The sequence below is a fragment of the Hypomesus transpacificus genome, chromosome 2, assembly GCF_021917145.1.
Source record: "Hypomesus transpacificus isolate Combined female chromosome 2, fHypTra1, whole genome shotgun sequence".
NCBI lineage: Eukaryota > Metazoa > Chordata > Actinopteri > Osmeriformes > Osmeridae > Hypomesus > Hypomesus transpacificus.
In genome coordinates, this window is record NC_061061.1 from 3,668,196 (window position 1) to 3,691,877 (window position 23,682).

The following is a 23,682-nucleotide window of genomic DNA, read 5'->3' on the forward strand; positions in this document are numbered from 1 at the left end:
GCTTTTTAAAGTAGTTCAACACAGGTAATCCGGTTTGTTGAATTGTTTTTTATGATTTATGCTATACAAAAAAATATCTTTATGGTTTAAAGAACATGACATTGTTTACAAGAACACAGATTCTACATAGATCTCTTAATTTGCTCTCAAAGTGCACCAGATTCATATGTGTAACTTTAAAATGTAATAAAAAGAATTCCAGGGTAGCAGGGGGGGCCCCCTAGAGGGGCGGATGTTCGCCCCCTTCTCACCTTTTTCACCCCTGACTTGTTTGCATGCCTGATTTTAAGAAATTCAGAAAAAGTTCATATCAAACTGATAAAGTTTATCTTCCTCCCATTCTACAGCTGTGATTTCCCACCATGACATTGCTGCTCATTTGACATGTAAATAGAGGTATAGCTTTGTAGTTGCATTCATTCCATAGCCTGCTGTCTACTGTGTAAATGCTTGTTTAATACTCATTGTATGAGCATTATAATTACGTTTAAATAATATTTTAAATTAAACTGTCCTGATTGCCAGTTTACCTCGGCCAGTCTCATCCTTTTGACATTAGGCATTTTTAATAGTCATTTATTATGTAAGCCAGGGGTTTTCAACTGGGGGTCCTTGGCGGTATTGCAGGGGATCCGCGTCACGAGCCAAAGGTGCGATGGGCTCTTATTTCGTTCCAGTATTTATATCCACCTGTATATAATGGAAATCTAGTTAGCATTTTGTTGTGTTGCAAGGACAAGTGGCTCATGGTGACACTTCCAACGGAGTCTAACATTACTTAAATCATAAAGGTTTCTTGGTTTTAAAGAAATGAAATCAACTGATACACTGTTTTCAAATCATCACCAGTGTCATAACTTATTCTACTCACAGCCAAAATAAAGCTTGCATACTTGTGATCCCCACGTGTTGTGTGTAAAATCTGCTATAAGAGAATTTGAAGAACAACCAGAAGCCTAAAGGAAAGAAGTAATCTTTCTTTTCAATTTTCTCTACAAAAAAATAAGAAGTTGTAAAAATACCAAAGCAATGCAGAGTAAATGTTCATGTTTTAAACTTTGCTGTTGAAAGTCAGAACCTAACACAAAGGTTTACAGACTTAAAATATCATGCAGAATACGGAGTAAGAGTCTGAACTGACAAAGGCTTTCCATCTCATATGCCATATGTCTTTTCACACACAAGTTACTAATTTAGAAAGTTGCTGAACGAATGGAAAAGTATGTCCTTGGTCTAACAGATAGGAATTGGACATTGTGGGTATATAAAGGGTGCTTGACAGTAGGTTAAGTACTGAGGTAACTGCAGAAAATCATGAAGGGATTCATTCTTTTGGCTCTGTTCGCTGTGGCATGTAAGTATGGAATATCTGTCCGTTTAAGTTGTTTAAAAGCACTGAGAGAAAAACTAATATAAACCAAGTGTAAACTGTATTTTACCATGAAGAACCATCTCAATAAAAAGGTTGTTATATCATTCTCCGTCAGTCGCCGCTCCAATTGAGGATGACAAGATCGTTGGAGGGTATGAGTGCAAGAAGAACGCTCTGCCTTACCAGGTGTCCCTGAGCTCGGGCTACCACTTCTGTGGAGGTTCTCTGATCTCTAGCTACTGGGTGGTGTCCGCTGCTCACTGCTACAAGTCGTAAGTGTATTCACATGTGAGGGAAACGCATGCCGTAGATTTAACTCTTTAGCTTGAAACAGTGCAAAAACAACTGACCTAAACCCCTAACTGATCATCAAGCTTTACAAACTAACCCTTGGGTCATCTCCGCCTCTCCAGCCGCATCCAGGTGCGTCTGGGTGAGCACAACATCGCTGTTAACGAGAACACCGAGCAGTTCATCAACTCTGCCCAGGTCATCAAGCACCCCAGGTACAGCGACCGCAACCTGGACAACGACATCATGCTGATCAAGCTGAGCAAGCCAGCCACCATCAACAACTATGTGCGCACCGTTTCCCTGCCCTCCAGCTGTGCTGGTGCCGGCAGCAGCTGTCTGATCTCTGGCTGGGGCAACACCCTCAGCAGCGGCAGTGAGTATTAACAGGAGTGCAGAACACTCCGTTTTTGTTGACTTATATCAACAAACGTTTTAATATATGTTGACAATACTCCAAAGTGTCTATTCAAACGCATTGTGACTGTGTAGTAGACTGGCCATGTGAGTATCTGGCTGCTAAAATGTTTTATTTTTTCCATCAAAGCCAACTACCCCGACCGTCTGAGGTGTCTGGATGCCCCTATCCTGAGCGACAGCAGCTGCAGGAACGCCTACCCTGGACAGATCACCTCCAACATGTTCTGTGCTGGCTACCTGGAGGGAGGCAAGGACTCTTGCCAGGTAAGAGCTAAGTACTGATGTAAAACCAAGTTTTCTTAAACTGGTTGTTCCCATCCTTGATTGTGATTGGCTATATTGCGTTCCATGCCGTTGTAAAATCCAGCATAACCTCACAGGTTGTCCTCATAACATTCTTTAACATTCCATATTACTGCGCATCGAATATTTCAAATTGAAAAAGACCGGCAAAGATGTCCATCTGGCTGTTGCCTGGCAACGATTTATGTAGGAACTATACTTTGTAGTAGCGGAAGAATGACGGTTTATTATTAAACTATTTTGTTTCTAATTGTTTTTATTGATGTAACCATATCAAATATTTGTAGTAACAGTTTTAGAAAAGCAATAAGCCCCGCGAGTCCGTGGTTTACGCTGATTTTAGAACAGATAAGGGGGTTTCGGCACTCCGCTTGGCGTCGTTCCTAACAATTCCCCTTACCTGTTCTAAAATCAGCGTAAACCACGGCCTTTTGGGGCTTATTGCTTAAATAGTACGTTAAACATCATCTCTTATGTTAGTCTGAGGGGAAATCTCTCCACTCATCCTTCCAGCTCTGCTCTTTGTGTCTCTCTCCCTCTCTCAGGGTGACTCCGGTGGCCCCGTGGTGTGCGGCGGTCGTCTACAAGGTGTGGTGTCCTGGGGATACGGCTGTGCCCAGAGGAACAAGCCCGGTGTCTACGCCAAGGTCTGCAACTACGTCTCCTGGATCCAGAGCACTATGTCTTCCAACTAAATAATCTGGACTGTAGGAAGCATCTGCTCTAGAATAGGATATATATATACATTAACATCTGTTATGACTAAATAAAACGTTGTTAACCTCAATGATTGCCTCTTTTTGGCTTGTGTTCATTGCGACAAACAAAACATTCCAGTTCTTTTGACCACTTTAAATGTCTTTACTGCTACTTAAATTTTTTGCAGAAATTCCCTTTTTTGCACACCACCTGCCTTGATATGTAGACTACTGTATAGGCTACTACAGACATAGGCTACCTCTGTCCAATGGTGTGTGTGAAAAAAAAGGATACGTGAAAAGAAAACCAAACTTGTGCTGGGCCTTAAAAAATGTACAGTATATCGTTGACCTAAGTAAATATTTCATTTTTTTAAGCGATTGTAACCTATTTACATAATCTAAATCTATTTTGCATGTTGTGTTGCAAGGACACAAGACTCATGGTGACACTTCCCTCAGAGTATTGAAATGACTAATATCATAAAGGTATCTCGGTTTTAATAAAGTATACTAAGAAACATTCTGAAACACTGTTTTCAAATCATCACCAGTGTCTTAACGTATTCTACTGTCAAGCTAAATGAAGCTAGCCTACTTGTGATCCCCACATTTACGTGTTGCGTGTATTTCCAAGGAAATCTGCTATTGGGGCATACAAATAGAAGAACAACCACATGAGTTTAAAGGAAAGAAATATTTTTTATTTTAAAGTTTCTCAACAAAAAAATAAGAAGTTGTAAAAAATACCAAAGCAATGCAGAGTAAATGTTCATGTTTTAAACTTTTGCTGTTTAAAGTCAGAACCTAACACATAGGTTTACAGACTTAAAATATTATGCAGAATTACATTTACAGTTAGTCATTTAGCAGACGCTCTTATCCAGAGCGACTTACAGTAAGTACAGGGACATTCCCCCGAGGCAAGTAGGGTGAAGTGCCTTGCCCAAGGACACATCGTAATTCTTTTTTACACGGCCAGGAAGCAAACTAGCAACCTTCAGATTACTATCCCGACTCCCTAACCGCTCAGCCACCTGACTCCCTGTATACGGATACGGAATATGAATACGGAGTAAGAGTCTGAACTGGCGAAGGCTTTCCATCTCGTATGCCATATGTCTTTTCACACACAAGTTACTAATTGAGAGAGTTGCTGAACGAATGGAAAAGTATGTCCTTGGTCTAACCGATAGGAATTGGACATCGTGGATATGTAAAGGGTGCTTGACAGTAGATTAAGTACTGAGGTAACTGCAGAAAATCATGAAGGGATTCATTCTTTTGGCTCTGTTCTCTGTGGCATGTAAGTATGGAGTATCTGTCCTTTTAAATTGTTTAAAAGCACTGAGAGAAAACTAATATAAACTAAGTTCAAACTGTTTTTCCTTGAAGAACCATCTCAATAAAAAGTTTGTTATACCATTCTCCGTCAGTCGCCGCTCCAATTGAGGATGACAAGATCGTTGGAGGGTATGAATGCGGGAAGAACTCTGTACGTTACCAGGTGTCCCTGAACTCTGGCAACCACTTCTGTGGAGGTTCTCTGATCTCTAGCTACTGTGTGGTGTCCGCTGCTACCTGCTACAAGTCGTAAGTGTATTCACATGTGAGGGAAACGCATGCCATAGATTTAATTATTTAGCTTGAAACAGTGCATAAAACAACTGACCTAAACCCCTAACTGATCATCAAGCTTTAGAAACTAACCCTTGGGTCATCTCCGCCTCCCCAGCAGCATCCAGGTGCGTCTGGGTGAGCACAACATCGCTGTTAACGAGAACACCGAGCAGTTTATCGACTCTGCCAAGGTCATCAAGCACCCCATGTACAGCGACCGCAACCTGGACAACGACATCATGCTGATCAAGCTGAGCAAGCCAGCCACCATCAACAACTATGTGCGCACCGTTTCCCTGCCCTCCAGCTGTGCTGGTGCCGGCAGCAGCTGTCTGATCTCTGGCTGGGGCAACACCCTCAGCAGCGGCAGTGAGTATTAACAGGAGTGCAGAACACTCCGTTTTTGTTGACTTATATCAACAAACGTTTTAATATATGTTGACAATACTCCAAAGTGTCTATTCAAACGCATTGTGACTGTGTAGTAGACTGGCCATGTGAGTATCTGGCTGCTAAAATGTTTTCTTTTTTCCATCAAAGCCAACTACCCCGACCGTCTGAGGTGTCTGGATGCCCCTATCCTGAGCGACAGCAGCTGCAGGAACGCCTACCCTGGACAGATCACCTCCAACATGTTCTGTGCTGGCTACCTGGAGGGTGGCAAGGACTCTTGCCAGGTAAGAGCTAAGTACTGATGTAAAACCAAGTTATAGTACGTTAAACATCATCTCTTATGTTAGTCTGAGGGGAAATCTCTCCACTCATCCTTCCAGCTCTGCTCTTTGTGTCTCTCTCCCTCTCTCAGGGTGACTCCGGTGGCCCCGTGGTGTGCGGCGGTCGTCTACAAGGTGTGGTGTCCTGGGGACACGGCTGTGCCCAGAGGAACAAGCCCGGTGTCTACGCAAAGGTCTGCAACTATGTCTCCTGGATCCAGAGCACCATGTATTACAACTAAATAATCTGGACTGTAGGAAGCATCTGCTCCATGATAGGATATATATATACATTAACATCTGTTATGACTAAATAAAACTTTGTTAACCTCAATGATTACCTCTTTTTGGCTTGTGTTCATTGCAACAAACAAAACATTCCAGTTCTTTTGACCACTTTAAATGTCTTTACTGCTACTTCAATTTTTTGCAGAAATTCCCTTTTTTGCACACCACCTGCCTTGATATGTAGACTACTGTATACTACAGACATAGCTCTGTCCAATGGTGTGTGTGAAAAACAGGATACGTGAAAAGAAAACCAAACTTGTGCTGGGCCTTTAAAAATGTACAGTATATCGTTGAACTAAGTAAATATTTGTGCTGATGTGTGAAGGGTGGTGCGTTCGAATCCAGGCAGAGGTAAACATTCTTTTTATTCCTTTACGCCTTCAAGGAAGTTAACACTTGTTAATGGAGCGATCCCAGACTCTATGTACAAATGAAACGTACGAGAGTCTGGTTAGGACCAGGCTAGCCTACACTGGGCGCAAAATGAAAATCAAGAATTAGATTTCCAGAAGGTCATAAAGGAAACAATAATGAAACAGAGGGAGGGACGACAACTACCAAAAGGCCAACAACTACCAAAAGGCCAACAACTACCAAAAGGCCAACAACTACCAAAAGGCCAACAACTACCAAAAGGCCAACAACTACCAAAAGGCCAACAACTACCAAAAGGCCAACAACACCAGAAGAGAAGTTCCTCATTTGATTTGTAAAAAAGGCAGTGATGTAGGCCTGCCATGTGGCGTGAGACCTTACACCTAAGTAAATAAACACGAAAATCTAAATATGAGAAATGTGTGTCCTCTTTGGTGTCTGTAAGGCTTGGTTAGTATGCTGTCTAACAGTGGAATAAATAAACTAGAACGTCTCTCAGAGTCGTTACAACAGGGACAAGACACGGAGCACTCGAAGAATCCAGAACAGACTCCATCAAGCCAAAGCCTCCTCCCCAAAGGAGCCAATTGTCTGCTTTATAACTGCCCATCGGGTGGTTGCACTATAGGTGAAGTACTGGGTAAAAGTCAAACTTTTCAATATATTTTTTTTCTGATTTGACTGGTGACTGTATACATCCGATCACTGACCATTGAAAGTGCAGTCATGGCTTGTTAACCCAAAATAATTGCCCTCTGACGTAACCAACATGGCTGCCGAGTGCCCAGGGTCTTATATAATGTCCATGGCTTCACCAATGTGTATGTGATCGGATTTCTCAATTAAATGCTAATTTAACAAAGCCCTGATAGATGTTAAACCCTCAACAACTCTATATGGAATATGATTTAATTAAATGTTTTGCCACCCCCAAAAATCTATATAGCATCCAAGTAGTCCATTCAAGTAGTTTCCACATACACATCAAGCAGTTGGATATACGTTCCGTTTCTGGTCATGAAAGATGGGAAAGAACACACCTTTCCCTGATGATCTCTTCTCACTGCCACCCTCCTTTCGGTTCAGAGGCCTCAGGGACAAACCAGAAGCTCGACTGAAACTGGAACACAGAATTCCCATTTCCAGGAAGGAGCAGAAGCTTTTATCCAATGTGAAATAGGATTTCACTGTATATGTTACCCTAGGATTTCACTGTATATGTTACCCTAGGATTTCACTGCATATGTTACCCCAGAAATCCTCTACGTGATCAGACTCAACAAAAAAAATATTTTGATGTATAAATCCTAATGGCATGTTGAATAATAACGACATTTCTTTTTGAAAGAGGGGTAGAATAACAAGATTAATCTACTGTATGACATATGAAAAGGATGTAATGCAACTGCGAAGCAATCTCCATGTTTAAATGTCAAATGAGCAGCAATATAATGGTGGGAAATCACAGCAGTAGAAGGGGGGGGAAGATAAAGTTAATATTAAACTGATAAAGATGATCAGAATTTCTTTAGATTATTAACATTGTTGATCAAATCAGACCATGCAGTAGGCCTACGTGGTTGTGTCCTGGTTATCAATGTGTTTGAAGGTAACAAATACCATCTCCTCTTTATTGTTTTCATCTTCTTGTTTAACAATGACCATCTTAATGCTGCCCCATACTCCTTTAAAGAGATTCAGTACCAGTGGTATATTAACAACGCTGCCATCATCACACACAATATAGACCCTATTTTCATCAGACGTTTTATTCACAAATATACAAAAATACAGAACTCAGGTCAACACCCCGAGGTATCATTGATTAAATTGTCCACCACCTTGTTCCCTCCAGCTATTCTTTCAGCATCTGACTGCAAAGACGGTTCCACCTCATGCACATGTTAAGTTTTTACGAAATTACGAATAAAATAGCCTATTTGATGCAGGCATAGCACCCTGTATGCCACCGTCGCAACGTCAGAATGTAACACTGTTTAAAAAATACTTGTCAAGTAGTGGATGGATAAATCACGCTTCAAGTACCTGTTAAGGGTTTCTGTTAGAAGATTATCAATCCAGGCAAACCATAGTGTTTCAATGAAACCAACTGCCAGTTCTATTATGTAAAAAACTTTGTTGTCCTTCACATTCTGTCGGATAACAAACTGATAGATAGCTAGATGGATGTTAGAAACTAGAAAGAAAAAGAAAGTAAACTCCAATTAAGTCTTCCTGTAAATGTGTCTTGTATAACTAGCAAATAATACTGAACGATAATAACATAGCATGTTTTACACAATAGCTGAAGCTCTCCCAAGATTCAGCCATTGAGAAGTAAAAAAGACCGTTTCAATTCACAATATTTTCAGTAGATAATGTTCAAATCATAATTAACGCAATCTTGTTTTCTTTAGTGATCATTGTCATTAGTGTAGCATAACCTGCAACCCATGATAGAAATCGAGCATACAAAAACTGAAATCTAAAACTGAAATCTAGCATTAAATAAGCTCTCCATACACTCCTGACATAATACAAAAACAAACAAAAACAAAAAAAAACGTTCTGTGCATTTGACCATAAAGCGTTCCTGATCACAAAGAGGCACACATGATTGACCTGGGACATTGAGGGGGAGGGTACTTCTACCATAAGTTCTACATCACAACTCTCCCCTGGCATGCTGCAAGTAATGATCATACAGGTCTGATATGACAGAATACATCTCACCACACTCCACACACTTAACACCAACACCTGTGGTTTCCCTTGTCCTGATGAAAGAACAAGCGTTATTGTTCACATTAGTTGTTTTTTCATACTTTCGAACTGGCTTCCCAAATATAATACTTTCTTGTTTGTGTAGTCTGGCCATTGTCTGTGCCTGTGGGCCCGGAGTGGAGCTGCTGGGAGTTAAGTCGGTTTGAAAAGGTCTGAGGCCTTGTGGGACATTGGGACTTTGGAGTAAGGAGGCCACAGTCGTCTGTGGTGACAGGGCATGAAGTGGGTCTGCTTGATTTGACAGGAAACAGGGTTGGTCAGAACTCCCAGGCAGGGAGGGGTTTTGGTAGGGATGGTGCGGTCCAGGGGGCGAGTTTGTTCCACAGCTGACCGTGTGAGGGCTAAGGGTTAAAGTGATGCCTGGTTGTGCGTCGTGGTCTTCAGTGTCTGAAGGATACTCAGTGTCACAGCCATTTTCTGAGTACTGTGAGGGGGAATGGCCAAGCTGGTGACTGAACAGCAAATCTAGAGCCTCGAAGCTTGCGTCACACTCCTCACACTGATAAGGCAGAAGCAGAGGCTGCCGTGCGAGGCTGGGGAAGGCTCTATTGGGCCTCTGCTGAATCCACCGGTACTCAGGGTGTTCCTTCATGTGCTTCTTATAGGACCCCACGAAGCGGAACCTGCGGCCACACTGAGGACAGGAGAACCGGCCCGTCTTCTGCCGGTGGACGCTTTGATGTTGCCAGAGCTTTCTCCAGTTCTCCAGGGTCTTGCCGCAGCGGCCACAGGTGTACGTCTGGTCACGGGCATGAGTAAGCATGTGGGCCCTGAGCCGCCCCATGTGTCTGAACAAACGCCCACAGCGTGGGCATAAGTACTTCCTGGGGTCCGATCTCTGATCTAGTCTGTTTAACTTGGATACAAAGTGGGAGAAATGATGGGAGGGTATGATGCTTGTTTGGAAGGGTAGGATAGAGGACACAATCTTTTTGGGGCGGGTCTGTGAGGTCTGGGGGCCTTTGGGTTTCAGTGGCCGCAAGGGTTCACTTCTCTGTAATGAGGCTGACTGTGTGGCTGCTGACTGATCCTTGACACTTGGAAGGGACTTTAAAGCTGTCTTTTTCTCAGAGCATGCTTGGCTATGTGCATTACACTCGGACAAATTACCAAAGAGCTGATCACAGAATGCACAGCAGAAAAGCTTTGCACCAGAATGGGTTTGCAAATGGTCTTTGTACTGACCGTTTTTGGAAAACGTCTTTTTACAGACATGGCATGCGTAAGATAATGAAGGTTCTTCATGCTTGACATTGTATCTGCTGCATACATGCTTTTCTGCAACGTTAAGTATTAAGAACTGTTTTCCACATCGATTACAGGAATAAGGCTTCACAGCCATGTGTTTCCCCATATGAGTGTGTAGGATATGGCGCCGAGTAAAGCCTTTCCCACAGACTTGACAGATGAATGGCTTTTCACCAGTGTGTACACGTAAATGAACCTTAAGTGCAGAAATGAAGCGAAATACTTTCCCACAGTATGTACAAGGGTAAGCTTTGTTATTTGAAGAATCTCTGACCCTTTGAGTGACATCCCTTTGAATATGCTTCCTGTTCCTAGTCTTAGACTTCTGGGCCTCGTGAATCTTGCCGTGAATATGCAACTCTTTTGCACTTGATATATTGATTTCACCATGTGGACCCTGGTGGCAGCTCCTCTTATGCGTGTTAAAGTTAGAGAGCTGAGCAAAGTCTTTGCCACAATCAGAGCACTTATAAGGCTTTTCCCCTGTGTGAGTACGTTTGTGAATAATATACAGGGATTGGAATTTAAAAGTGCGACCACAGACCTCACATTCCACATGATTTGAAGGGTCGCCCCGTCGCCGCCGAGTCTTCCGATAACAATTTTTGAGTCTGTTTACAGCTTCATCCTCCAGTCTTCTTTCGTTCCTGATTGGGTGACAAGCTGTATTTTCACCAGGCGGGATTTCTGATTCAGACTTGGAGTTACAGGGTTCAGCTTTTGCTCCGTCAGGTTGAGATTCTGTCGCTGAGATCTTACTTTGGAGATCCCCTCTGTCATCCCACCAAGACCTTTTTTTCTTACGAGACTTTTTACCAAAGTGAGTGCTCTGAAGTATTTTCTGGTGTTCTTGCATCTCCCGCAGGATTTTGACATTCCCTCTGCATTTGTCAACTTTGGATAGCTTTTCAAATACCGTTTGATCAAAGGTACTAACAGGGAATTCCGACTTCACAGTGGTGTCTGTGTGGGATTGTAAAGAATCTGACATTGGATGATCATTGTCTAGCTCCAACTCAATTTCCTCCATCTTCACTTTAGAGAAGACTTCACCAGTCCTTGCTGACTTTATTCCATGAGAGCCTACTGCATCTGGAGACATGACAGCTTGTTGAGAATAAACATCCCTGGGCAACTTTGGCCTTGTATCAATCCCGGAATTGAGTGACTCTTCAGGGTTGGTGTTGACAGCAGTTGCGGGACCACACTGCTTTCTATCCTGGGGAGTCACAGCTGCCTCATTTGAACGTAATCCTGTCACTGCTAGTGCCACCTGCCTCATGACTGTCGACTCTGGTCTCTCTGAAATACCACTGGATATAGATACCTCAACTTCTGGAAGTCCCCTTCCTTCTGGGGTGAGATTGTGCAGTATCCCTCTCGTCCTCCTCGGTCTCCCTCCAGGGTGGACTTGTGTCACATCGTGCCCACCTGAGTGAGGAGGGGACTTAGTGGATTCCTTCGCAGGCGCCCCCACGCCAGGAGTACCAGAAGCTGCCGTTGCTCCCCCTATAGCTGGGTTAACAGTTTTTCTTGGTCGACCCCTCTTCCTTTTCTCTGGCACTGGGATAGAATCTGGAGGTTTAAGATCGTGAGTGGAGGAGTCACAGATAGGACTTTCAGAGGTAATATGTTCATGGTTTAGAGAAGGTTCCACATCAAGTGTGTTGCATGAGTTACCATTGACAACTTGTGCACACTTTGTGTTCAAAGGAGCAACATTTGTTGTTGCAGATAATGCATCTGTATCCTTTGCTCCTTGTAAACTAGGAGGGCATGGTTCGGTTTGTAAAGGAATTTTAGATTTCTTGGGAGGGCGGCCACGTTTCCTACGTACCTGCCCCTCTACAGGCCTATCCACATGCATTTCAGAGATAGAATTCATTATGTTCATAGGATCAACAATGTGGCATTTCTAATGAGAGAAGCTCGACCACAAGTGCATTTCCAGCCTTGTCAAGTTTTGTCTAGGTCTTTGTGTGACTCCTTATGTTGTGATTTTTCTTGTGCTTATCGTTAACTCCACCAGTATCTTCCTTTAAAACATGGAGGCCATCATCCCCCTTGATGCAGATCCTTTCTTCAGATGTCTATAAATAAAAATGACACAATGTAGTCACCGATTAGTAATGAATAAATAAAAACACACACAGCCAACACAGGTTGAGAATTACCCTTACTATCATTCTAGAAGGAACTGCACTACAATAAATATCTTGTCAACTTAATTATTAATGACATGTGATTAGTAATTATTCACTAAAAGTACTACTTTCAGTGTGTAGTGTCCACGTTTTTTATTAAATTGGATTTAGACCTTAAAGGGTCACTGGAAACTGTTTGAGTCTGTGTAAAAATAATGGTCATTGAACACTTGACCAATTAAATAAATACAAATGTTTGTTAATTATACATAATAGATATGTGTAGGTTAGTACAATTCATACTCACCTATTAGCAATTACGTGGTCATATTTTGTTAGCATTAGCTTAAGAACCTCATCGAAATGGCAGCTCACGTTTTCTAACGTAGCTCTCTAGCTAGTCTGCAAACATAATGATGAACATGATAAACATGATAAACATGAGGTAAACCTTTAGTAATGAAGCTTTACTCAAAACGCACGAATTAAGAACAGTTGATTAATTGTAACGTGCATATTATTTGCCGCCTGATCCTCTCCTACTTTTTACGATTTTAGTTGCCGCAGAAAGAACAAGCGTCGCGTTGTTAAATGTCATCATCAATAGTCGACATTCCAAAGAGTATCGTTTTTTAGTCAGGGATGCGCCGGTGTTGTGCCCAAAAGTGACAATCCGCCAAAAACGTATTGTGACTGCTTGGTCTCTAAACACTGCTGTAGACGTAGGCTATAAAAACTGTGTATAGCAGTGTTTGGCAGAAGGTCACTATTTTGCAACGACACTTGCTCTAACATGCTGTGCATTTAGAGATATTGGGCAACTAAATAGCTGAGAGTTAGGTGAATGCATTCACCAACACGGTTGTGTTGTTTGGTTGGCACGTACATTATTGGTTTGTGAGATGGAGTGATTTTATAACAACACTGACTAAACACAATTTGCTTACATTTACATTTAGTCATTTAGCAGACGCTCTTATCCAGAGCGACTTACAGTAAGTACAGGGACATTCCCCCCAAGGCAAGTAGGGTGAAGTGCCTTGCCCAAGGACACAACGTCATTTGGCACGGTGGGGAATCGATCCGGCAACCTTCTGATTACTATTGCTTATTCTCTGGATTTTCAAAGCTTCTGCCTAACATAAACTAGCCTGGGAATTTACAACTGTATAACTCGAGACAATTACATCTCAGTAAGCTTGCGCATCGGCCATTCATTTTATATAGTGGAACAAATCATCCCTTACTTCTCATCGTCAGAAATAGTTGAAATGCGTGAGAAATAAAAGGTGTTGCCGAATCCAATCTGTCTGACTCTCCTGCCATTTTCTAGTGAGACATTTCAGCTTTAAATATGATCTTAATGCTAAGTGGCTAGAAAGGCCTAGAATGTAGAACATAATGACAAGGAACACCTGTGTTCCACATCCACTGTTAGATGTCTGCATGTAATCACAAGGTTTGTAATGATTGTACCAACTGCCCTCCCCACCATTGACCTAATAGGGACATTATTTACCCCAAATACTAGAAGTACAGTAGCATACAAATATGTATCCTGCTCTTTTCACCTCTCAAGCATGTAGGTTTCAATACAGTAACTAGATTTGAAAATGAAAACGTAACACTACTTCTAATAGTATTGTTATAAACAAAACGTACACTCCAAATAACCACCTGCTGTTGTTATGTATTGTAACTGTGTAGTAAGTGTTCAAATAAATTGAACATCCAATATATAATATATGTCTCCGTGTAACACGTAACTCCTTTTCATATCCTATTTTGACTAAATTTCAAGGAGGCCAACACATACGCTAGTAGAGGTTACAGACAGGTTTCTCCGTCTTCTGAGAAAACCCTTTAACAGGGCATTGGTGACGTCATTATCCAGCGACGCTCAACGGTTTGTGTACAATATCAAGCTTGATAGGACCAGCTGCATGCATCAAACGTGTTTTTGTTTTGTTTTGTCTCCGTCTTGTACTTATCGAAATGTGAGTAAAACTTAACATTTCTCATCAGACAGTCGAATCAAAGTTTTTCCTAGTTATAACTTACTGGTAGGATACCCTTGCCAGTTCGTTGCTACATCAGCTCTCTGGCTAATGTATGCGGAATGCGCAACCATTGCGGATGTGGTGCAGAAAAAAAGCGCATCGATGCGACAGAACATAATAGGTGTATTAAGTCTGATTTACCGGTTGAATACTATGAGCTATCTCTAAAAAGATGATATAGCTAAGACGTGCACTATTGTGTATTTTTCTGTTACAGACTTTATATTCCCTTCCTTGTCGATGTTCCTTGACTGACGATTGTGGCATGAAGATTGCCGCTGGGATGCAGCATATTCGACTTTTTGATGGTCCTACAAACATTTCTACTTCTTATATATCTCTGCTGATTAATCTTTTGTTTATTTATTTTTTTATAAAAATGAATTGCTGGACTACTTATTAGCTTTCAGCGAATATATTCTCATATTGCAGGGTGAATGTCCACCCCATTGACTCTTTCTGCTCAAATCATCTTAATGTTTAATTAGTTTATATTTCACTAATCTCAGTTCCTGATCTTGTCATGAGATGATCACAAGACAATCTGCTTTAAGTGTAGGCTCATGCAGTGGTGGGGTGACCAACAAAGTGGATGCCCTCCAATAGCTTTTTCCTGAAATTGTGCAATTATTACATTTAAAGTAATTTTGTGTGTATGGTGAAAATACCTTTTAAGTATATCAACATCACTGGGCTTACATTTGTACAGCAGATTCCTATGAACATGTGCCGTGCCCTGTGACAGCATTGAGCCAGTCAGTTATTACCTGCATGCAGATACACTACTGCAGTACCTGCAGGCCATGTATGTATTTAGCAGACACTTTAATTAAAAGCAAAACACACTACAGGAAGGGATTTGAACCAGTGATCTCTTGATCTGCAGTGAAGTGCTCTAACCACTGAGCTAAACCCTCAGACCCTGTGTGAATGGACCAGTTAACCTGCCAGGCAGTCTGTCTGTGACCTAGGCCTGACTCATGACAGAGTACTACGAGGAAGGTGGACTGCTGTATGAGCAATCACCTCCCATGCACATCAAAGTGGAGTCTCCAGAAGGACCCTTAGGAGGGGCAGTCTCAGAGGACGGCTTCCCCAGGGAGGATGAGGACTCCGATGGGAGCTGTGACCACAGCAGTGGGCTGCCTGGGGGACTTCCCTTCAATGTTGTTGTGGTGCATCCCAACATCATAGCTCCTGGCATGTCCTCAGATGACCTCCTATCCATGGAACAAAGTAGGCTGTGTTTCATAAACAAGTATATCACAGTGAAACAGTAGAAATGGATATAAAGTGGTTTAAGCCACTGTAAAAACCAAATTTAAGAGACTTGATGAAATTATTATTTGTATGCATGTCTTTCTGTGTCTTCGTCTCTCCCTTGGTAGACAGAGGTGTCTCTTCTGCGCTAGCAGCAGGTGGTGTGGGTAAACGGAAGAGCCGGTTCAGCGGAGCCGAGCTGGAGGTGCTGGTGTCGGAAGTCACACGATGCGAGGGAGAGCTCTTCGGCCCAGCCGGTAGGCTCCGACGTCGGGAGAGAGAGCGCATTTGGGCCGACATCCTGGAGAGAGTCAACGCCGTGTCCAGAGTCCCGCGCACCCTCCGGGAGGTCAAGAAGCGCTGGGATGATTTGAAGAGACGCAACGGGGGCAGGCTGGCTGACGCCCGGCACCGCAGCTGCTACCTGCCCTCCAGCAGAGGGGCTTCGATGCTGGGCCGGTCGCAGACCAGTCCCAGGCTCCATCAGAACAGGCAAAGGCAAAGCACCAGAGGGAAGACCACTTTCCAATGCTTCACAGATTCTGACCCAGGTAAATGTATGTTATTTGTTATTCAGGTAATTGGTTTGATATTTGAACGGAATTAATTAAGTCCAAGAAAAACTATTGATCAATAAGTTAGGTCATTCCAAATTGGGCCTTGCCAAGTCCAAATGGACCTTTTTTTTGCCATCATAATACGTTTTCTCAAATTCTCAGTGACCACGAATACTTAATGTTGAATATAAACAAATAACTTTACAGAATCGAAATATACATAATTATTTTCTAATCTATTCCAGCAGGAGGGGGTGAAGGGTCTGAGAGAGATGGCTTGGACAAAGAAGAGGATGTTGGTGAGCGGGAAGGGGAGACAGGAGAGGCTGATGAGGGTGCAGAGAGCAGCATGGAGGATAAACTGAGCTTAGGTCTTGGACTAGGCATAGGCCCACCCCCGGCCTCAGAGCGCTGGCTGCCTCCCTCTCCTCTCTACAGTGCCCCTTTCCTTAACGGGAGCCCTCAGCCTAGTCCTCAGCCCTCCCTTGGTGCCCAGCAGGGTCCCCTAGAGGCCCCTCCTCGTGGCTCCTGGCTGGAAGATGAGCTTCGAGGGCTGGGGGACGCGGCTCTGCAGCTAGGCGACCGAGTGGAGCAGAGTCTGAGGGAATTCGGAGAAGGTTTTCGGCGCGACATGAGAACACTAGTTGCCTCACAAGAAACGCTGGCGCACAGTCTACAACAAAACAATGTCCTGCTGCAAAGGCTTCTGGGAGTCCTGGAGGCACAGCAGCAGCCTCAAACACAGCAGCAGCAACAACAACCAAGGGTTCAGCAGACGCAGCCAACTCAGCAGCAGATTCCACAGCAGACTCAGGCGCAACAACAACATGGACAACAGTCACAACAACAGTCACAACAACACATACAACTGTCACAACAACAAATACAACAGTCCCAACAACAACACGTGCAACAGTTGCAACAACAGCTGATACAACCGTCACAGCAACACCCACCGCTACAACAGGCAGCGCAGCAGCAACCAGTACAGCAGCAGCCACAGGAGCATGAGCAGCACTTTCAACAGCAAACCTCTCAACCTCATAGTAGTCAGCCAGCTTCAGCAATCCCAATGTTACCACCTCCCCCAGATATACTGGATGGTACCTTCCATCCTGACCCACCCGTCGGGGTGAAAGGAACTGTCCAACGGCCTCGGCGGGGGAGGACTGTAGATCATAGGAGAAGACGGCGGCGCTAGAGATGTGTGTGTGTATATTTTACAAATAATATCCCATTTGTTCACAACTGCAGGGTTCTTCACAGATAGCGAAATGTATTAAAAACAAAGCTATGGATTTGGATGTTTGTCTGTCCACAAAATAAATATTGGCTGAATTGCAGTGTGTCCGGTTCTACAGTCAGTGGTACAGTAGCTAATCATCAATTCAATTGGATGTTAATGTTTAGATGCTGAAGTACAAATATATCTGCTAAACTGGGCTATGACACTAAGCCTTCGAATTAATTTGTGCTTTGGGCAAAAGCATATGTCTTTTTTTAAAGAAGGATTTTATTGCAGTGATCGTGCTGGGCTTATGTACGGCATGTACAGAATTTATGTTAATGCACTTGTTGAGTTAGTACATTACAAAAAAAGCAAGTCTAATTTCCTACACATTTTAAGTACTGTACATCAATTAATGGAAAACAATTCAACTCGTTTAACACTAGTTAATGTGTAGAGGCCGTCAGGGAGTTAACTGTGTGTTCTTTAGTGACTCCAGGAAAGTCATGCACTTTATTGAATTCATGATTACTTCATGTAATAAGGTGCTTTTCATTGTCCAGATGAAGAAAACAATGTAGTGAATAAATCATATTAACCACTTAACCCGACACTGTCTAAATTGTATATAGACAATCGTATATTGACATAAAGCACTTACATATATGTTTTTAAATGCTTTGCAGTCTAGGATAAATCTTCAATTATCAATCATAATTTTGCATGATTTGTGAGAAAAGATTAATCCAAATGTTTGACAGTAGACAGCATTGCACTGTAGTTTGACATTCGGATATAATAACAACATGTCACTACCAATATTTCCCATTTTTAACAGGGTTCAATGAAACTAAGATACATTTTCATGGATTAAATGTATTGATTGTTCTATTGGGTACTGTGCAGTGCACTCTTATATTGCATGCAGCTTAATGTGTAGATAGTACAATTCAAAAGGAAACTGCAAAAAACATTTATGTACCATTTTATTTTTTAACTTTGTACAGTAAATAGATTAAATCTGTTCACCCAAAATGTATACCCTAATGATTAATAAAGTCAACTTTAAACAAATATTTAATATGTTCAATATGTTATTAGGGTACATTATTTCACTTTTCCCAATGTGTAAAAAACTGTATTTCTCACCAGAGCTCTATAATAGTATGTAATGAGATTATACCAACATACACATTAGACTGCGCGAGAAAATGTTTATTTCAATTCTTGAAATTACCTATTTTAATTTTAAACTGACATATGCTATAATTGTTTTTTGATAAAAGCACAAATTTGAGAAAAGGAGAAACGAAGGCTGGATTTCTAGTGTTGAAACGGGGCCCGCTACGTCACAGCACATTCGCTTTTACTGCTGCTTTGTTGACGAGGAAGAGAGCCGGGGTGCATGAGTGTTAAAACATGGCCGCTGTGCACTCACTCGAATCACAGGTTAAGCAGGGTATTTGTAGCGAGAAACTGGAAGAACCTGGGGTGATGACAGACCAGTGTGAACCTGAAAGTACATGTGAATGGGCTAACAAAAGTGAAAGCGTAACTTTCGAGAATTCGTTTAATAACCGAGAATGCGGTACAAGTGGCGATGGGTTTGCAGGACAGAATGAACCTCTTAGCAATGCTACAGCTGGGGCTGATGTTGTGAGAAAAGATAGTTCAGTGGTCGATCTAACATGTGATTATGAAAAGGTTAACAACATAGACTTATCCTCGAAAAAACTGCGTTTGGATTGGTCTGAAACGGAGGATGATGCGGGGGATGCACGGGAGTACTCGAAAGAGAATGGAATAGACAGTAAGTGGGCTGGGAAATCAATTATTCACAGCTAGCTTGCTAGCCAGCTATATAAAATGGAATTTAGCTACAAATCATATTATCTATTATGGGTTGCTACTTAAAGATTGCGTGTGTTAGCGGTGTTTCTCAGTGCTTATATCATTGCAGTTTCTTCCACTTTACTACTACTGCAGTAGTTGTATTTTTGTTGACCATTTTACTTATTATATACGTAACACTTTATAGACTTATATTTTTGTTTTGTTTTGCATTCACAGTACGTAAGGATAACATGGAAAAAGCACTTGAAAGTGAGGATGTTTCAAAAGCAAAGGACCGCGGTAAAGACACATTAGATTCTGATGAAGACATAAGTCCAGTGGAGGTATTGTGTGATGAAGTAAATGACAGAAGAGAGGAGAAGATGGAACATGGAAGGACAGGATCGGGAGAAGAGAAAACGGTTCAGACAAGAAAGAAAAGGCTTGTATGCAAAGAGTGTGGAAAGATATTCACACGTCGGGAGACTTTTAACCTGCACCGCCACTTCCACACCCATGAGGGTGAGCTGGCCTCTCTCACCTGCAAGGAGTGTGGCCTTAGCTTTCAGCATCGCAGCACCCTCATAAAACACCGGAGCGAACATAAAGAAAAGGAGCAGGCCACAAACCAAAAACCAAGGGGGATTCAACTCATGACTTATCCGCGTGAGCGCTGTAAAATGACCTTCTCTGCACCGGCCAAGTTGAACCAGCGTGTCTGCAACAGTGTTCCAGAGAAGCCTTACCGCTGCCCTTTGTGCCGCAAAGAGTTTTTCTTTAAGTGCTCCATGACGAAGCACATACAGTCCCATTCACTGGATGTCGTCTTCCACTGCCAGGAATGTAACAAGGGCTTCTCGAATGGCATTGCACTGCGGTGCCACCAGCGCTGCCACTCTGCCCTCAAGCCCTACGAGTGTCCGGACTGTGGCATGGTATTTAGACACTACTCCGTCATGGAAGACCACCGGCGAAAGCACAAACAGCCCACCCGGCCCCACCAGTGCCACATCTGCAGCAAGACTTTCAAGTATGGCAGCCTCTTGCACCAGCATCAATATTTACACACAGGCCAGAAGCCTTTCCGTTGCCAAGACTGTGGGAAAACGTTTGCATTCGCCCAGAACTTGAAGGCTCACTGCCGCCAGCATAAGCGCTGCCCTTATGCCTGCCCAATCTGTCCCCTCTCTTTCCCGGACCAGGAAAGTTTACAAACTCATGTGACCAGTCACAGTAAAGTCAGAGGGCCAGACAAGGAGAATAACAACCAAGACGCGGAGCCAAAACGCATATTTAACTGTCCCCTCTGCCCGCAGACGTATGTCAAGCCTGCAGACCTTCGTGGTCACATGCTCATCCATGAGGCTGAGTATGAGAAACTAGAGAACGGAGTCAACAAGAACTGGGAGAATGCGTACACTTGCCCCCACTGTCCTCTCACTTTCCCTGACCAGTCGAGTTTGTGCACCCACCTGTCGACCCACGGGCCTCCTCCATACGGCGTCAGGACTGTGCGGAGGGAGCTCGAGATCATGAGAGGTATTCCACTTCAGAGTGGTGTTGCGTCAGAGAAACGGAAGGGGGAGGACATGAGTAGTAAGCCATTAAAGTGTCCAGACTGTGGCAAGGCATTCCGTCACCGCTCAGTGTTAGAACTGCACATGCGTATTCATTCCAAGGATAAGCCTTACCAGTGTAATGTGTGTCACAAGTCCTTCAGATTTAATAATTACCTGCAGCAGCACCTCATTATCCACACAGGTGAGAAGCCATACAAGTGTCCCGATTGTGGAAAAGACTTTGCCTTTCTCCAAAACATGAGGACTCACCTAAAGCTGCATCAGCAGAAACCATTTCGGTGCACTCAGTGCCGTAAAGGCTACAGTGACGAGAGCCAGCTGCAGCGCCACATGCTGTCACACAACGGTGACAAACCCCACAAGTGCCAACTTTGTGACAAGAGCTTCGGGATAGCGTACCTATTGCGTGACCACATGAACACCCACACAGGTGAAAGACCCCATCGCTGCCAGGACTGTCACAAGTCATTTCCTTGGCTTAGTAGCCTTCTGGTGCATCAGAAAATCCATACACGTAAGCACCAGAGCCAAAGCTATCCTCACTCTTTCCCATTAGGTATTAGAATTAGAAGCAGAGGGCGGAGGGGACCAAAATTCTGGCCCAAAATGGCGGGCGGGTCGACTATGGTTGTTCCCCCAAACTATTCTCCCTATCAAGTTCCAATGTCTAGAGGTGCTGAGTGGGAGAGAAAGTCAGCCCAGCCACAGGTAGCCAAGATGTCCACCCAGGTGGATATACCAGGCCAGCAGCTGCAAGAGCAGTGGATGCCTCAAGAGGAGCCACCGCCTGTGCAGTGGCAGGTGGAAGGCGGGCAGTTGAAGCCTGTATCAATGCCTCAGCTACTTAGATCACCCCAACAGCAGCCCCAACAAAGGCCGTCAGGTAGCCCGTCTCAGCCAGCCCCACAGCAGAGGAGTCCCGGATGGGCGGTCACCACCTCGTCACAGCCTGGCCCAAGTTCAGCTCTTGAGCCTCGTCACCTACGAGATGGTGGAACCACAGAGTTTGGGACCAAACCCCTCACGGCAACTTTGCCAAAGTACCCCAACTTTTCAGACCTGAGTGAGGCGGAGCGTCAGAGACATCCCCAGGCCGTGGGTTGGGGTAGCACACCCACAGCTGTACAGTTAGCCCCCTCATCTCAGCATAGCTTTTCGGTCAACACCGGTTTACCGGAAGTCGCAGCACTTTGGAGTGTGAGGCCCTCTCCGGTTGTATCCACTTCTCAGAGCTCACCAAGAAAGCTTTGTGAGGAAGCTCAACAGTCAGGATGGCCGGGTGTCCTGGTGTCGCCACAAAATAGTGGGAGTGAGTTATGCATGCCTCCTATAAAAGCTGACACGAGAGTATGGAATCTTGGTGCCCCTCAGGCTTTGCCACAGACAGTTAAGCAGTCAGAGATTCCTTGGAATGTACTGGAGCGCCAGAGTCATTGGTCTTCAGGTTTAGCCACCTCAGCTCAAATGGGCCAAAACACAATTTTGTCAAATTCAACGCCATCATCTCCAGGGATGGGAAACATCTTGAATTCACTGGGAATTTCAAAGACTTTAAGCTCCCCTGAAAAGACAAGCACTAGTCAAGGGCTGCAGTCACAGCAAAAGCAACTTCCCTTCGGCTGGACCAATGTACCAACGTCCTCACACAAGGTTCCTCTCCCACTTCAGTATGACCTGCACCGTTTTCCGCACGGGGTAGGACCAGTATGGGGTTTCCAAAACACTCCAGTTGGCCCTCAGATCCTGCATGCAGGAACAGTCAAGCCAAGGGATGGACAGCAGCAGCCAATGATCACAGGCACAGGCATCATCATAAATCAGACCTCCCCTTTTCTGTCTCCTCCACTTGCTCGGTTTCCACCTTTCGCTTTACCCACCCCTCACCCCCTTCACTCTGTAGCAGTCGGTTCCCTATCCAGACCTCCGCACCCAAACATTTTTTTTACGCCACAGGCGATCATGAGTGAGAGACCGCATATTCCACAGGCACTGCAGCTACCTCAGCTAGCCCCACAGACAGAACCTCATAAAATTGGGGGTTGTGTGCCTTTTGCTCCAGACAGGCTTCTCCAATGCATGATCTGTGGCTATTCTCTTCCTCGGGAGCTCGATTTGCAAATGCACTACCTGCAGCATGCACAGGGAGAGATATGACAGCAAGGACTGAATAGTTGCTACTGTACAGACTAGTGTTTTGGAGGAAAAAATATGAAAAGTTTTCATGTAACATTGTGTATGCTGTTTTAGCCTAGACGTAATTTACCCTGGTTTCACTTTGGTTCAAAGGTTTATTTGGTTTTATTGGAAAATGATAGGTGTAATTTTTTATTTTTTTAACTTCATGTATTTGTGTTACTTTCTAAGTATTTTGGTTTTATTGGATTTTGCATTCCCTACCATTATTCATACTAGACAAGTTTGAGTGTTGGGTACTTGGGAACCCTGGTGCATTTGTGTGTTGTACTCAAGTCTGCATGTTTCTGGTCCTTGATAATGTCCAGTGTCTTGTAATTCACAAGTTGTTAAGAGAGCATTTATTTTTCATACTTACTTACAGGTTGAAAATGAATACTATTTGTGTTGAATGGCTATGATTACTGTTGACTGTACCATATAAAACATTTTATCCAAACTTGCTTTGGTCAGGTTATATCTAGGTTCAAATTGATTTAAAAAACAGGCCTGAAAGTGTTGGTCCTTTTTACTAATATTATCCACATCTGTGACAGGAGAAAGCTAGAGGTTGTTATCCTCAGTCATGGTGTCTTTAATAAAAAAATATATATATACATCTTCTGTGTGCATTTTATTTTTACCTGTGTTTTTTAAAATCTGAAATTCAGTCAGAACTCATTAAAGTAATTGAACTATGTTAGCCAAACTTTTAGTTTAAGGAAAGCCAAGC

The 23,682-nt window shown here is 43.3% G+C and overlaps 4 protein-coding genes across 8 annotated transcripts; 3 read left to right on the forward strand and 1 right to left on the reverse strand.

Moving 5' to 3' along the window:
- The first annotated feature begins 1,273 nt into the window (after window positions 1-1,273).
- LOC124475738 (cationic trypsin-3-like) lies at window positions 1,274-5,674 on the forward strand. The gene is made up of 10 exons (XM_047032546.1): window positions 1,274-1,354; window positions 1,488-1,644; window positions 1,786-2,039; window positions 2,211-2,347; window positions 2,932-3,069; window positions 4,345-4,390; window positions 4,521-4,677; window positions 4,820-5,073; window positions 5,245-5,381; window positions 5,510-5,674. Exons 1-10 carry the CDS (start codon window positions 1,315-1,317, stop codon window positions 5,657-5,659), a joined length of 1,470 nt encoding a protein of 489 aa, XP_046888502.1. The 5' UTR covers window positions 1,274-1,314; the 3' UTR covers window positions 5,660-5,674.
- A 1,995-nt stretch (window positions 5,675-7,669) lies between these two features.
- LOC124481877 (zinc finger protein 62-like) lies at window positions 7,670-12,830 on the reverse strand. 2 transcript variants are annotated; one of them, XM_047042166.1, is made up of 3 exons: window positions 12,567-12,830; window positions 10,420-12,205; window positions 7,670-9,110 (listed from the first exon to the last, which is right to left on the reverse strand). In XM_047042166.1, exons 2-3 carry the CDS (start codon window positions 12,007-12,009, stop codon window positions 9,000-9,002), a joined length of 1,701 nt encoding a protein of 566 aa, XP_046898122.1. In that variant the 5' UTR covers window positions 12,010-12,205; window positions 12,567-12,830; the 3' UTR covers window positions 7,670-8,999. The 2 variants fall into 2 exon arrangements, with proteins under 2 accessions (XP_046898122.1, XP_046898115.1); XM_047042159.1 differs by having other exon boundaries at window positions 7,674-12,205.
- A 1,317-nt stretch (window positions 12,831-14,147) lies between these two features.
- si:ch211-261d7.3 (involucrin) lies at window positions 14,148-18,432 on the forward strand. Of its 4 annotated transcripts, none has more exons than XM_047031266.1 (4): window positions 14,148-14,256; window positions 14,537-15,555; window positions 15,708-16,130; window positions 16,382-18,432. In XM_047031266.1, the coding sequence occupies exons 2-4, from the start codon at window positions 15,300-15,302 to the stop codon at window positions 17,335-17,337; spliced, it is 1,635 nt and encodes a 544-aa protein (XP_046887222.1). In that variant the 5' UTR covers window positions 14,148-14,256; window positions 14,537-15,299; the 3' UTR covers window positions 17,338-18,432. The 4 variants fall into 4 exon arrangements, with proteins under 4 accessions (XP_046887222.1, XP_046887231.1, XP_046887238.1 ...); XM_047031275.1 differs by having other exon boundaries at window positions 16,385-18,432; XM_047031282.1 differs by having other exon boundaries at window positions 15,732-16,130.
- A 311-nt stretch (window positions 18,433-18,743) lies between these two features.
- Window positions 18,744-23,543, forward strand: zgc:66448 (uncharacterized protein LOC327401 homolog). Its single transcript, XM_047034417.1, has 2 exons — window positions 18,744-19,174; window positions 19,435-23,543. The coding sequence occupies exons 1-2, from the start codon at window positions 18,784-18,786 to the stop codon at window positions 22,929-22,931; spliced, it is 3,888 nt and encodes a 1,295-aa protein (XP_046890373.1). The 5' UTR covers window positions 18,744-18,783; the 3' UTR covers window positions 22,932-23,543.
- Window positions 23,544-23,682: the final 139 nt, after the last annotated feature.

Excerpts from the sequence above, each read along its gene's own strand:
- zgc:66448 (XM_047034417.1), top strand. The coding sequence starts at position 18,784 with ATGGCCGCTGTGCACTCACTCGAATCACAGGTTAAGCAGGGTATTTGT. Across the intron at positions 19,175-19,434 it reads GAAAGAGAATGGAATAGACA|TACGTAAGGATAACATGGAA; the intron begins GTAAGTGGGCTG and ends TTGCATTCACAG.
- LOC124475738 (XM_047032546.1), top strand. The coding sequence starts at position 1,315 with ATGAAGGGATTCATTCTTTTGGCTCTGTTCGCTGTGGCAT. Across the intron at positions 1,645-1,785 it reads GCTGCTCACTGCTACAAGTC|CCGCATCCAGGTGCGTCTGG; the intron begins GTAAGTGTATTC and ends CCGCCTCTCCAG. Across the intron at positions 4,678-4,819 it reads GCTGCTACCTGCTACAAGTC|CAGCATCCAGGTGCGTCTGG; the intron begins GTAAGTGTATTC and ends CCGCCTCCCCAG.
- si:ch211-261d7.3 (XM_047031266.1), top strand. The coding sequence starts at position 15,300 with ATGACAGAGTACTACGAGGAAGGTGGACTGCTGTATGAGCAATCACCT. Across the intron at positions 15,556-15,707 it reads CCTCCTATCCATGGAACAAA|ACAGAGGTGTCTCTTCTGCG; the intron begins GTAGGCTGTGTT and ends CTCCCTTGGTAG. Across the intron at positions 16,131-16,381 it reads CTTCACAGATTCTGACCCAG|CAGGAGGGGGTGAAGGGTCT; the intron begins GTAAATGTATGT and ends AATCTATTCCAG.
- LOC124481877 (XM_047042159.1), bottom strand. The coding sequence starts at position 12,009 with ATGAACATAATGAATTCTATCTCTGAAATGCATGTGGATAGGCCTGTA.